At 27.7% G+C, this 13,105-nt stretch overlaps 4 protein-coding genes and 2 long non-coding RNA genes across 18 annotated transcripts; 3 read left to right on the forward strand and 3 right to left on the reverse strand.

Moving 5' to 3' along the window:
• The first annotated feature begins 243 nt into the window (after positions 1 to 243).
• LOC126864872 (uncharacterized) lies at positions 244 to 1,330 on the forward strand. Its single transcript, XR_007689360.1, has 2 exons — positions 244 to 996; positions 1,082 to 1,330. It is a non-coding gene; the product is annotated as an uncharacterized LOC126864872 (long non-coding RNA).
• On the reverse strand, positions 998 to 7,239 carry LOC126864804 (protein SDA1 homolog). Of its 5 annotated transcripts, none has more exons than XM_050616579.1 (10): positions 7,094 to 7,239; positions 6,479 to 6,573; positions 6,312 to 6,416; positions 4,418 to 4,516; positions 3,819 to 4,334; positions 3,504 to 3,738; positions 3,292 to 3,427; positions 2,335 to 2,656; positions 1,561 to 2,241; positions 998 to 1,258 (listed from the first exon to the last, which is right to left on the reverse strand). In XM_050616579.1, the coding sequence occupies exons 2-10, from the start codon at positions 6,563 to 6,565 to the stop codon at positions 1,058 to 1,060; spliced, it is 2,382 nt and encodes a 793-aa protein (XP_050472536.1). In that variant the 5' UTR covers positions 6,566 to 6,573; positions 7,094 to 7,239; the 3' UTR covers positions 998 to 1,057. The 5 variants fall into 5 exon arrangements, with proteins under 5 accessions (XP_050472536.1, XP_050472535.1, XP_050472537.1 ...); XM_050616578.1 differs by having other exon boundaries at positions 7,002 to 7,150; XM_050616580.1 differs by lacking the exon at positions 7,094 to 7,239 and adding an exon at positions 6,821 to 6,992.
• On the reverse strand, positions 4,688 to 6,521 carry LOC126864828 (origin recognition complex subunit 5). The gene is made up of 3 exons (XM_050616649.1): positions 6,479 to 6,521; positions 6,312 to 6,416; positions 4,688 to 6,193 (listed from the first exon to the last, which is right to left on the reverse strand). The coding sequence occupies exon 3, from the start codon at positions 6,098 to 6,100 to the stop codon at positions 4,802 to 4,804; it is 1,299 nt and encodes a 432-aa protein (XP_050472606.1). The 5' UTR covers positions 6,101 to 6,193; positions 6,312 to 6,416; positions 6,479 to 6,521; the 3' UTR covers positions 4,688 to 4,801.
• A 230-nt stretch (positions 7,240 to 7,469) lies between the features above and the next one.
• On the forward strand, positions 7,470 to 9,212 carry LOC126864835 (uncharacterized). Its single transcript, XM_050616657.1, has 3 exons — positions 7,470 to 7,664; positions 7,753 to 8,011; positions 8,084 to 9,212. Exons 1-3 carry the CDS (start codon positions 7,482 to 7,484, stop codon positions 8,704 to 8,706), a joined length of 1,065 nt encoding a protein of 354 aa, XP_050472614.1. The 5' UTR covers positions 7,470 to 7,481; the 3' UTR covers positions 8,707 to 9,212.
• On the reverse strand, positions 8,888 to 12,982 carry LOC126864818 (amidophosphoribosyltransferase-like). Of its 9 annotated transcripts, none has more exons than XM_050616619.1 (8): positions 12,440 to 12,982; positions 12,246 to 12,267; positions 10,938 to 11,516; positions 10,604 to 10,853; positions 10,214 to 10,447; positions 9,987 to 10,114; positions 9,677 to 9,898; positions 8,888 to 9,554 (listed from the first exon to the last, which is right to left on the reverse strand). In XM_050616619.1, exons 3-8 carry the CDS (start codon positions 11,511 to 11,513, stop codon positions 9,282 to 9,284), a joined length of 1,683 nt encoding a protein of 560 aa, XP_050472576.1. In that variant the 5' UTR covers positions 11,514 to 11,516; positions 12,246 to 12,267; positions 12,440 to 12,982; the 3' UTR covers positions 8,888 to 9,281. The 9 variants fall into 9 exon arrangements, with proteins under 9 accessions (XP_050472576.1, XP_050472573.1, XP_050472579.1 ...); XM_050616616.1 differs by having other exon boundaries at positions 10,938 to 11,947; XM_050616622.1 differs by having other exon boundaries at positions 10,938 to 11,011; positions 11,141 to 11,230; positions 11,309 to 12,982.
• LOC126864874 (uncharacterized) lies at positions 9,271 to 10,265 on the forward strand. The gene is made up of 2 exons (XR_007689362.1): positions 9,271 to 9,413; positions 10,016 to 10,265. It is a non-coding gene; the product is annotated as an uncharacterized LOC126864874 (long non-coding RNA).
• Positions 12,983 to 13,105: the final 123 nt, after the last annotated feature.

The following is a 13,105-nucleotide window of genomic DNA, read 5'->3' on the forward strand; positions in this document are numbered from 1 at the left end:
CGAGTTTGGCCTTTATATATATTGTTTGAAATATCATTTTCTACAACATATCCAAAAATCATCGGAATTTGAGGGTAATCGGCTTTTTTGGAGCTTCATACACAATTTTTTAATGAATTAAAACAATTAAAAATAGATTTAGTTTCTAATAGATGCGTCAAAAAAAAAATATATATATATATATATATATATATACAGGGTGGTTGGTAACTGGTGGTACCAGTTTTTCTTTTTTTTAATTTTTCCATCGAGACATCGATCTACAGTGAGATCCGTTATAACGAGACGTGATAAGGTGCACGCGTACCGAGCGAAAATTCAAAGTCGATTTTCTCGAAAACAAAGCCTCAAACGAAAAATGTTTATTCTATATTTTCGACTTCTTTTTTCGCGTAGAATCACCCCTTTCCGCTTGTACCGCCAGTTACCAACCACCCTGTATATATGTACTAAGTGAACTTATTTGCCAACCTAATATAAAAGTATTAAATATATGTGTACATACCTAATTTGGAAGTTGCATTTTTATTACCATTTTGTTGGCAATAATAATACATGGTTAATATTAGTCCATAATTAATATTCATTTAAACAATATTTGATAAAATTGAACAACTATTACGACGATTCGATGATTTTTAAATATGTTTGTCGGGAGCATAGTTTTGAATAACTTTTTCCTATACGTGTAACCGTTGGTCGGTCATAGTTTCCGAGTATTTGCAAAAGTTATTGATACCCCATAAAGTTGCGTCCGTGACTGCATACGAATTAGTATACATTCCTGGCAGCGTTCCAGCGGCGGGTATAATAACCCACCCGAAACATGGCTCTTATCTTTTATTTACCGCATATATAAGCGAGAATTGTGCAAGCTTGAGTATAGCTTCGTACACAACTGCATATGCGAGATTATAAAAAATGTTTGGTATAATACAATTAAAAATGAATATCATCAATATATTGGGTTTGAATAATTTGGATTATACACTATAGGTAAAAGACAACACATTTTTTTATTTATATATAGTATATATATACAAAGGCATAGACATGATTATTTCATTCTTTTTTGTTTCAGCAAATGATTTCTCAATGCAATCTGTTTTTCCTTAAAAGAACGTTTCACTTTTCCTTTTATTTTATGCTTTAACATTTGGAAAGTTTTATTTTTCTTTTTTTCACGATTTGTTTTACTACAAAGTGGATTTTGTCGCCCATCTTTATAACCAAATTTTTCTCTTCCTTCTTGTCCTTTCTGTAAAAAAGCAAAACAAAAACATATTAAACTAAAGTAAACAATAAATACATAAATTAATTTAGAAATATATTTCTTTTTATCCTCTTTTTCATTTTACCCATATTTATTTTTTTAAAGTGATATTAAATATGCTTAACAAAAATTTACTAATACAAAACAAAATATTAATATTTTATTTAATAATTATTAATGTGATTAACATGATTAATAATTGTTAATTGTTAATATGACAATAACAAAATTTGTTAATATAAAAGAATCAATGTAATTGAATTCCTTTAGTTTGCAGTGAAACATACCTTCACAGACTCAATGCGTGCTTGCTTATCATGTTTTCGCTTTTTATAAATATTTTCGATATCTGTTAATTTGACAAATTCTCCAGTTTCTTTATCATTAGGGTGAGCTCTTTTTAAACCGCGCTTGGCGTACGTTATTTGTTGTTTTACTAATGCCGCATCTATTTTCATGAAGTCTTCATCGGTCAATAATCGTTCGTTCGATACCAAAGTTGCCTTTTCTCTTTTCTCTGCAGTGATTATCTCGTTTTTTTTCACCCTTGAATCTTCTTGTGTTTTTAGTTTTAATCGTTTCTTTTCAAGTTTTGATAACCGACGACATTCTTTTCCTTGACTTTGATTTGTAACATTATCAATTTCTGTGTTATTTACATCAGATTTAATATCATTATTTTCACATACTTTCATTTCTGTTTCTTCATTTTCGATCTTTTCAACATCTTTGTTATTATTTTTTATGCTTTTTTTTTCTTTCTTCTTTCCCAAATTCTCTTCTTTTCCTTCTTTTTCATTGTTGTCATTATGATCATTATAATTATCATCGTCGTCGTTATCGTCGTCGCCATCGTTATCGTCATCGTCATCGTCATCGTCATCGTCGTTGTCGTCGTCATCGTCATCGTCATCATCGCAATCTCCATTATTTATAGAATCTATATCAATCCATTCATCATCACTATCCTGTAATCATAATTTTATTAATAAAGCTTCTTTTATTAAGGCTAATATTAGATAAAGATAAATAGTAAATTTACTTTCAGTATTTTCACTTACATTATTTTCAATACCAATTTTTGAAATCTCTGCGATATTATTAGCCTTATTGTCGAGCAAAACTTCAGCACCTGGTACAAAATCATTAGCTGATATTTGACCATATTTTTGAATACTTAAGGTAATGTTCGTTTCCGTAGGGCGTCCTCTATCCTTCTTATGCAACAATTCAGGTATCGAATTTCTGAATAGAGTAATCAAAGATCGTGCAGCCATCATCACACTTCGTTCTTTGTAATATTTGTATCGTGCTAAATCCTGTAGTAAATCTTCATTCATAACTAATGGACATCGCGTACATATCTCTCTAATAGCATTCAACCTGTATTTAAAATAAGTTTACATTAGATAAAATGATAAAACGTTTTGGAAACATAAATATATACATATATATATGAGTCATAAATGCCCCATTTTAATCTCCCCAGGCAAATATTTCAAAAGATATGAGAAATATAAAAAAAATGTTTAAAACGAAAGTTGTAGCATATTGAGGGAGACATATTTTGCTGTAACGTATTTGATCTTGTTTGACATTGAAAACTCTTTTAGAGGTCAGCCGAGTTTTTAAATTGGAACCTATATTTTTAAGTGCATTATCTTATAGCTGACATCAGGATGTTTTCCAAATACTACCTAAATATATATTTTACACAAACCATTACAGAAATATGATTCCTCAAATTCGATATTGCATTGCGATATATATGCATCTCGAAGAGGTTGCACGATTTGGAGGCTGGATATTGTACATCATGTTGGTTCTAAAAAGAGATTCAATTTAAAAATTCGAGGTTGATCTCTGAAAGATTTTTCAGTGTCATTACAAGGTCAAATACGTGATAGCACAATCTATCCCCCTCAATATGTTACAATTCAGTTTGAAACATTTTTTTATATTTCTCATCTTTTGAGATATTTTCCTGGGGAGATTAAAATGGGACACACTATATATACCCTATAGCCATAACATCAGCTGAATTTCGTTCTGTGACAAAATTGTTTGCTAATGTCTTCAGAATTGGTTCCAATACATCAGGTGGTACAAGTTCATGAGAGGCTTGAGCGATAAATTGTAAAAGTTTTGTTACTTCTAAAATAGTTAAAAATAATACATCATTATAGTTTATTTTCTTGTAACAATAATTTTCTAATAATAAAATGACTACCTCTTTGATGTGGTTGCAAAAATCTTTGTAGATAAGGATAAAAATTTAATAAAAATAGATTGTGCAAACCAATAAGCCTTGAAATTACATCTAAAGCTAATAATTTAATTTCAAATCTGTCATTATTTTTTTCCAACTGTTTAAATAATTTTTCTGCAAAACCTTGTGGGTCATGAATTAAATGTAATGCTGAGAAATTAAATCTCGGTGCTTTTGTTGCTTTCTTCTTAGACTTCTAGAACATTTAAAATTTACATATATATTAATATTATTTGCAAACTGTATTCTGGTATCTATTAACTATTAGTGACTTACTGCTAACAGTTGCTTCGCTTTTGCTAACTGTTTCTCGCGTTTCTTTGTTTTTTTATTTACTCTATTAGCCATTATAATTTCTTTAATATTTGGTTCGCTATCGCTGTCGCTCTCCTCATTTTCCTGTTCTTCTATACCTGTGCCCAGAAAGAATTTCAAGCAAGCAACCATAACTTTGGTTGCCTTAACAAAGCATCCTGTTGCCAGAACATTTACAGTTTTCGCATCATTCCAAATATTTTTATTATATAATTCTATCATGATGTCTGTTGACATTTTTGCACTTCTGACATTAGAGTCTTTTAACATTGAAAACATAAAGTTTTGTAAAGTTGTATTAATTTTTGCATTCTTTTGTTTAGCATTCACATTCTTGATATCAGCAATAATGTGTGTTTGAAGAAATTGCCTTAAATTTTTATCTTGACATCTTAGAAGTTCAAAAAATAAACTCAGAAGTACAGTAGGTTCCAGAAGAGATTTGTTACGTAGTTGAATCAGAGCTTTACAAAATGTCTATAAAAAAGGTATACACTTTATAAAAAAGAGAAACTCAGTTTAAACTTTATTTAATATTGTTTTTAGTGCTTCACACTTACTAATCGCATGTCATTATCAAGTACAGTATTATATGTTTGCAGTACATCGATGATTTCTTGAGGAAATGATTCTAATATATTTGGGTAACAATGGGCCACCTACATTTAAACAAAAGAATTACATAATGAAATTCTAATTTAAGTAAAATAATAACAACTTATGTACAATATGTAAAATTTATACATACGTATTTTGTGATATAAGATAATAAGTATAAGTATAAGATAATAATTTGTGCTATAAGTTATCTATTTGTGAGAAGAAAATAATATGTTTATAAATTTTAATGTTTTATTTCTCATGAAGAATTAATCAAGAAATACAAAATTAAAATAAATAAATTTGTGTAATAGTTAGGTGGTTTTAGTTAACGCATTCTTGGTCTAACATAAATTATACAAATAATTTTGTACATTAAATCCAACAGTTTTAGCTATGACAAGAATAAAATCATATGATACGCAACACTTGAGTTTTGGTTCATTCAAATTATAATTTCCTACAACTGATAGTAAACCAAGTTGACACATAGATGGAATCTGTGAAAGTAGGTTAGCATTTATATCAACTTTTTCATTAAGAATTGCACAAAAAATAGCAATCATTCTAGATACTGGAAAATTGTAAGGTCCACAAAAAGCATTTAACATTATCTTTTTTTTATCAGTAATTCTCTTTTTCCTCTTGAATTTTTGTTTCATAAATATATATTTATCTTCTTTTGCAGGATTATATGAGGCCAAATATGATGCAATTAACATATACTTTGCATAATATGGTAATTCAAAACTTAATGCCAATCTCATTGTTGATTCAATATCTTTAGATAATTGATTATCTGTTGTAAAATCTTCAGAGGAAACTCGTAGATAAATGACTTCTAAATTTGCTTTAAAAGTAGCAGAAATATTTCTCCATAACAAAGCAGTATCATTTTTTTTAGACTGATCAAGTTTAATAGGTTCTATATATTTAGAAAAATTTATTTTTGCCATGTAACGAAGTTCATTAAGATCTCGACAGAATCTAAAAAATACAGAAAGAAATAAATTTAAATAATTTTTGTAAAATGCATCTTCATAATCACATGGCATACTTAAAAGTAAAATTTCAATTAATTCATTTTTTGTATATTGTGGAAAGTGAATTTTAAATGGTTCGTGTATACCAATCTTGACACGAAACTTTTCCCACACTACATCAGTTATAAATATTACACAAACATTGATATTTGATAATTCTCTGAGCTTTAAAAATGTAGGTAATAAACCAATATCAATATCTCGTAATTTATCACACTTATCGAGTACTATTATAATCGGCCGAGTATCATTCATAGAAATTTCTTTAAGATTTATTATAAAGTCAACAAAATTGTCACATTTGTGTTGCACTTGATTGCTAGTTGGAAAATTATTAAAACATAGTGACAAATCACCCAAGATATACTCAAATATATGTCTATTGGCTACATGTTCTATACAATTAATAGTAGCTACATTGTATTTTAAATAAGAGAGCATATTTTGCACTACTAAGGATTTTCCAGTAGCTACATGACCATAGACAAATATGCTATGTGGCATTGGTTCATCAGAATAACCAATTAAAGAATACAGTTGCATTATAACTTTTTTGCGACATATGATCTTTCCATCTAAATATTCCAAATATTTCTCCATAATTACAATCTTTAAAGTTTTCTTACTAATAAGCAATTTGTAATAATATTACAATAAACAAATTATTTCCTTCATATACTTTGTTAATTATACCTGCAAAAAAAAAAGCATTTTTCTAATATTTGAGACTATTACAGCATAAAGATCATGAGACAAATGTATACTTATTAGAATTATGAAGTATAGTCTTCCAAACTATTATTAAAGTTACCTGTGCCAAAAAGATGACTACTTCATCAAGGCTTTTATTAAACTTATTTGGTGCTAAACGAAAGACTTCTAAAATTGATTTGTAATGCTGATGTTGCTGAAGGAACTGTAAAAAGATTAGAAACCATATTAAATACATTAAATAAAAATATTGCATTGAAGACTTACTTCTTCCTTGTAAGATTCTGGATCACGTTTAATAAGATTTTGCAATTGCGGAAGATTTTCTGGTAACTGATTATTGTGTCTCACCATTTTTTCACCTAAATTCATACATAAAAATGAATTTATACACATATAGATTATAAATTATAATTATTATATATAAATTAATAAATTACTTATAACAATATATATATTTGATACAAATAGATAACCCGTACAACATATTAAATAATAATAATTTTGCAAGTTTATTTAATTTTCAATAACAAGAAGATATAATCGAATATATTATAATTTTTTTCTTCGATTGAACTTTACTACGATCATAGAATTTAATAATATTACCTAATATTTACACGTGTTTCCTATATAAACCATGATTAACCAATTTGAATATTGTCAAACAAATTTATTTCCAGATAGAATTGTAACTTTTATGACAGATAAAATACAAGTCTTGCACAAAATAGAAAGAAGGATTATCTTAAGAAGCAATAATAAAAAGTTCAAGATAGAATATATTTACCATTTGAATTTTCTAATGAAACCGTCAATCTAAGCCAAAGAGTAACCTTACTTTTCGCCTGTATATACTATATATTTTATTATGGTAGGTACCTTGACGCGATCTTTGAGAAAATGGAAAAGATTTTACCGCAATTTTTTGCAATTGGTTAATAATACCGACAAAACCGACAATTATTTATTCGAATACATTATAAATATAGAAAAAGCAAAAAAGAATTCATCATTAATAACTATTTATAACTATATATGTATAGATAGATGTTTCAATATTTATATATAGTTTACGTGCGAGTATATTGTGTATATTAAATGGCATACACACATTAATAGTCAATTTTATTGATAAATTTTAACTACCGATAAACTCAGATCAATCCATAGCTCCACTTCATTTCTTTCATAAATATTTGTGATTAATAATATATATATATTTTTTTAAATTTGTGCAAAAAACGACAAATAAACGTCAGTAAGAATCATGAGTAATATGCATATAATCACTACGGAAATGGACGAAGAAATATCCGCAGATGAGGAAGAAATTCTTGTATATGTAGAATTTGAAGGGCTTGTTGATGGTAATGTGTTTAGTGAAAAAGAATTACGATTGGATATGATCGGTATAGATACGGAACATCCTATAATGCAAATTAATGGAAAGGTAATTATAAAAAATATATATATAAATAAATAAAAAAGATCAATATTTTACAGATTTTGTATTATATTTTTGTTTTTAACAATTTCAGTTTTATGAGGGTTCCTATGAAGATGTTGTTGGTACTTATATGTTTTTTACAAAAAATGATAATCCCATGATAGATGACCCTGTCTTTGATGCTGCTCCAAATTTTCAATATTTTGCTAAAACCAGAAAATGTCTAAAAATGCAAAGAATCTTTACAAAATCTAGAACAGAAGTTCTAGGTGATTCTGAAAATAATGAGTGTATTCCAAATCCAAATACACTTAAACAAGCAGGAATACCTTTTCAATATCAAGAAGAAGGTACCAAAAATAGCAGCAGCTCAATTTATTTAATATTGCATATCGTTATTACAATTTTTTCTGTTTTTATAGCTCTTTTATTTTGGAAGACTCTGCGAGATAATAGGTTAAATGCATTACATTCATATTTAGAAAAACAACGAATCAGACAAGAAAAAAAATCTCAAGGTATAATATTAGAGTCTGAGTCTGATGAGGATAATCCATTTGCTATATATAACCATAAGGATGAAGTCTCTAATTTTAATAAGTCTATTCATGTTGATGCAAAGAAGGAATTAAGTTACTGTGATAATCAAATTGATTCAAAATGTATGTATCCTAACGAAATTAATGATCAAACTTCAAACACCACTGAAGACAATTGTTATGAAAATCGAAAGAAACATAAAATTTCATTAGAATCTGAATCTTCAGTCTCAAAAAATGATAATCATTGTTTAATGAGATCTGTAAAAGGTTATAAGACTAAGCTAGCTCGAAACAAACAACTAAGTGTGAGTCGAAATAGACAAAGCAAAGAATTTAAAACGAAACGTATCTTATTAGAAAAACATATGGATGATGATGAAGTGTCAAGTTTGAAAGACACATCTGATAAGTCTAATATTGCTAAAAGTTTTAATTCATTAGAAATTAATGAAAATGAAAATACAGAAGGAAATAACAGATGTGAGATCATATCAAATGATTAAATAAATCCATAAAATGTCAAAATTATAAAAAAACTTAAATGAGAAGGAAAGATGAAAGAAATTTCACAATAATTAAAATAGTTGCAAAAGGACATTTTCAATCGCATGCAACAATAAATTAACAGGAATGTACATAAAGTTATTGCGAATATGTCTATAAATTAAATAATATACAATAACGTAGTTAATATCACTGATATTCATTCAAATGAATAACATTTATTTATTTCTTAATCTATATTGCTTAATTCTACTTTTCTAACTTAATCTAAAATTAATATAGTGGTACTTCTATACTATACTTATTTATCAAAACATAACAAAGTAAGAAGATATTTCTAAACAATATGTTTCAACAAAATATTATCAGTTTCTATTATTATATACCAAATAGAGTGTACTTTATTTAAATTAATTTTCAAATACTGAATTACTTTTTAACATTACATTGTATTATATTAGTCAATCAATTAATATATATAAAGAAATCAAATTTTTCAATGCTGAAGACTCGTATTTCTGATTTAGATATGTATAATTCACTATTCATAAATACATAAATACAATTTATTTTTTTACCATTCCAAATCACTAGGAAGTTCATCAGGATAGTCTCCTGTCAAACAGGCAGTACAATGACCAATATAACTACTTTCACGGTTATCCATACCAAATCTTACGGCTTTTACAAGTCCGTCCACTGAAAGGTATGTTAAACTATCAGCTCCAACATGTTTTGCTAATTTCACATTATCCAATTTATTAGCAATTAATTCTTCTCTTGTTGGTATGTTAATTCCCATATAACAAGGGTATTTTAATGGAGGGGAAGCAATTCTAATATGAACCTGTAAAAAAAAGAAAGATTTATATATTATTTGTTTTTTCATAAATTTCAAACTAATTACAATACTGGTGGTACAATAACGTGGATACCAAATTTAAACAAAATATTAAAAAGAGGATTTACTTCTTTCGCTCCTGCATCGCGAAGTAACTTAATAATAGGTCCAATAGTATTTCCTCTAACAATCGAATCATCTATAAGAATTAATTTTTTTCCTTTTACATTTTCTGATAAAGCTCCAAATTTTTTTGCCACGCCAAGTTGTCTAAGTCGTGTACTGGGCTGAATAAACGTTCGACCAACGTATCTATTCTTGCACAACACTTCCGCAAAAGATATTTGAGACTGTAAATTAGTAATACATATATGCAGTTATATGTTTTATATTATTGTTAATTGTAATTATAAAATCCTTATAAATTAATAACTCTACCTCTCTGGCATAACCATGTGCTGCTGCAGTTCCAGATTCGGGTACTGAACTAACTATATCTGCTTCTACCGGAGATTCTAAAGCAAGTTCTCGTCCACATTGCATGCGAACAGAATAAACCATTTGTCCTATTATGAGAAATAAAACAAATTACTTACTATAATTATATATTCTAAAATTTTTGTTATGTTACGTTACTTTCATTTTATTATATTGTGATAGATTACCTTCAAAAATACTGTCGCTACGTGCGAAATAAACGTATTCAAAGATGCAAAATGCCTGAGGCTTTTTGTGTGGTCTATCAACAATGTCTATAGTTTTAATACCTTCGCGCGTTAATTCTACAATTTCTCCAGGAAATACTTCACGTACGTATCGTGCTCCAATACTTAAAAAGCCACATGATTCGGACGAAATAACCCAACCTTCAGCTTCATCATCATCATCTGATTCATCCCCTATCATATAAGAAGATTTTGTTAATTCCGATTAATCATTGACAAGATAATTTATTTCATTCATAGTAATAGAAAGAGATTTATCTAATGTGATATATTATAAAATTCTGACATTCTATTATAAAGTTTTTATTATAATTGACGATATAAAATTACCTAAATTACCAATTGGTACAATTTTTCCAAGACATAATGGACGATTTCCATATGGATCTCTAACACCATATATCTTATCTCTTTGCATAATTACTAATGAATATGATAATGGTGCTAATTGCATGAGGTGTTTTATACGTGCTGGCCAATCTGGGCCATTAACTTCACCTTCAGGAGGATTCAAACAAAGTGCTTGTGTTATTAATTCAGAATCTGAGAGAGTCGATAAACCAACTCCACGTCCTAATACCTAACAGTAAATCAAAAATTATCAGAAACAAATATTAAATTAATATGAAAATATTTCTTGTATATTTTCTACAGATAGAAATACCATTTTTCTTAATGATTCTGTATTCACTAGCTCTCCATTGTGTGCAACTGCTAATGCTCCATGTGCAGTATGAACTACAAATGGTTGACAATTAACTTCTTCACTAGCTGCGCTTGTACTATATCTAGTATGACCAATTCCAAGATTTCCACTGAGTTTTTTCATGTTTTCATCATTGAAAATGTTATTAATCATACCCATACCCTTGTGGACATGAAAAGATTTTGAACATACACCTTCACTTGTAACAATGCCTGCACTTTCTTGACCTCTATGTTGTAATGCCACTAAACCTAAATAAATATTAATGATACTTATTATATAATATTTTCTAAAGAAATATATCATAGTAAATGCATTTATAAATTTACCTAAACAAATCACTTGAGCAACGTCAATTTGTGATGGCCAGTCACCTGCAGCAATGCATCCAAAAACTCCACATTCATGTGTGAGGCCAGTCATTGTTTGACCTCTCATTTGTTTTTTAGTGCACAGTACTTTATCTCTTTTACTTTCTTGAGGTACTATTTCAGTGCAAGAATCTGCTTGCATATTACAAGATATTTTAATCATAATCTGGAAGACATTAATTTATCAGATAAAATATGAAATAAAGAATACTCTTAAGATATATTACTTTATCATACTATCCCATAAATTGAAACTTACATTTTTAAGTATAATAAAAGATCAATTTAAGATTGAAACTTCAAGAAGTTAAGGTAATATACTATATAATATTATGCAATAATGAAAAGAAAACAGTTTTCTTATATTGTAAAGCATAGCAGACCCTTGAGATTTCTTAGGAATTATCAATAATGACCCTATATAAACTATTGACCCCTAATAAACAGATAGAATTCTTCTTTCAATGTTATTACTACATTTTTTAATATATTTGCTTAATCTGTATTTCGCAACTGATTTCATCATTACATCCCTGATTCTATACATACTGATATTGGTATATGTAGAAAATATTTACAAGTTAATCTTGCCACTTGCTGCAATATTGTAAAATATATTAGTAAATAATTATTTTTTAAAAGTAAGTTTTTTCTTCAATTTATAATATACAGATTTTACTATCCAAAACTTAATATATTCTTCTTTTATAATACACATACGCGTACGTGCATGTTTGTGTGCATGTATATAAATTATTGGAACAATAACGTATTCAATATGAAAAAATTATGAACGATAATAATTTTACCAATTTATTCAATATTCAATCAATTAAAGAAATTAAGTTTGTAATTCTATTACAATTGCAATCTTTTTATCAGAGACTGTACCTACTTGTTGAATATGATCCTTGACGCTGTAATAACAAATGTAAAAAATAAATTACATCTAAATTTTTTTCATATTATTTTTCTTATGGCTAAATTTATTTTATTGTGTTACTTTAATGGATTATCATTGGATTCGATCACTCTATCAAAACATTTTCATTCAAGTATACAAATTTGAAACTATGTATTCATACATACCACGTGCGTCAGAAGTTTGAGCCTTCGGGTCTGTCAGCTTGAAAGAGATTCACATGAGATGTTTCTCGACTAGCTTTAGAAATACGAATGAATATGCTGGTCAATGGAAATTTGTTTTTGACTGGAGGGGTTAGCTTCTTTAGTTATTATCTTACTTTTAAACTCTTTGACTGCTTGCTTACATTTATTAAAATATCGGATGTAACTTGCTAAAGTTTTATAAAAGATCGATTATAATCTGCCGTTTAATCAATATATCTACGCGTACATCAAATATAGCTAAGTGATTATTATTTTTTAATTTGCCATTATAAATGATTTTATAGTTATTTCAATTTCTTTTTGATATAAATTAAACTTTCAGTAATCAAATCATAGAAATCCAAGCTTATATAATGATAATAATATATTATAGCATCATGTTGTTTATAAGAACTTTCTTTTTCATGATCGAGCTGTTTATGATTGATTATAATCTTATTATGACTTTTTAGTATATCAATTTATATTTGTGACACGTGATATGTCATTTCTAAAGAACTTTTAAAACTAATTTATATGTTTAAAATAAGCATGTATTAGTGTTACGTACCCCTATAGCACTCGATAATTTTATCAGTTTTTAAAATAGCAAAATTTATTCAAATTTCTTAGATTAATGAATTA

The sequence above is a fragment of the Bombus huntii genome, chromosome 4, assembly GCF_024542735.1.
Source record: "Bombus huntii isolate Logan2020A chromosome 4, iyBomHunt1.1, whole genome shotgun sequence".
Lineage (NCBI taxonomy): Eukaryota > Metazoa > Arthropoda > Insecta > Hymenoptera > Apidae > Bombus > Bombus huntii.

What these genes read in the sequence shown, in the direction of transcription:
- LOC126864828 (XM_050616649.1), bottom strand. Translation starts at nt 6,100, where the DNA reads ATGGAGAAATATTTGGAATATTTAGATGGAAAGATCATATGTCGCAAA.
- LOC126864835 (XM_050616657.1), top strand. Translation starts at nt 7,482, where the DNA reads ATGAGTAATATGCATATAATCACTACGGAAATGGACGAAGAAATATCC. An exon ending in TAATGCAAATTAATGGAAAG is followed by an intron (nt 7,665 to 7,752) that starts GTAATTATAAAA and finishes TAACAATTTCAG; the next exon opens with TTTTATGAGGGTTCCTATGA. An exon ending in TTTTCAATATCAAGAAGAAG is followed by an intron (nt 8,012 to 8,083) that starts GTACCAAAAATA and finishes CTGTTTTTATAG; the next exon opens with CTCTTTTATTTTGGAAGACT.
- LOC126864818 (XM_050616618.1), bottom strand. Translation starts at nt 11,513, where the DNA reads ATGATTAAAATATCTTGTAATATGCAAGCAGATTCTTGCACTGAAATA. An exon ending in TAGCGACAGTATTTTTGAAG is followed by an intron (nt 10,115 to 10,213) that starts GTAATCTATCAC and finishes TTCTCATAATAG; the next exon opens with GACAAATGGTTTATTCTGTT. An exon ending in GCGATGCAGGAGCGAAAGAA is followed by an intron (nt 9,555 to 9,676) that starts GTAAATCCTCTT and finishes TTTTTTTTACAG; the next exon opens with GTTCATATTAGAATTGCTTC.
- LOC126864804 (XM_050616579.1), bottom strand. Translation starts at nt 6,565, where the DNA reads ATGGTGAGACACAATAATCAGTTACCAGAAAATCTTCCGCAATTGCAA. An exon ending in TAGTCATCTTTTTGGCACAG is followed by an intron (nt 4,517 to 6,311) that starts GTAACTTTAATA and finishes GTTTAAATGTAG; the next exon opens with GTGGCCCATTGTTACCCAAA. An exon ending in AAGCGAAGCAACTGTTAGCA is followed by an intron (nt 3,739 to 3,818) that starts GTAAGTCACTAA and finishes TAAATGTTCTAG; the next exon opens with AAGTCTAAGAAGAAAGCAAC.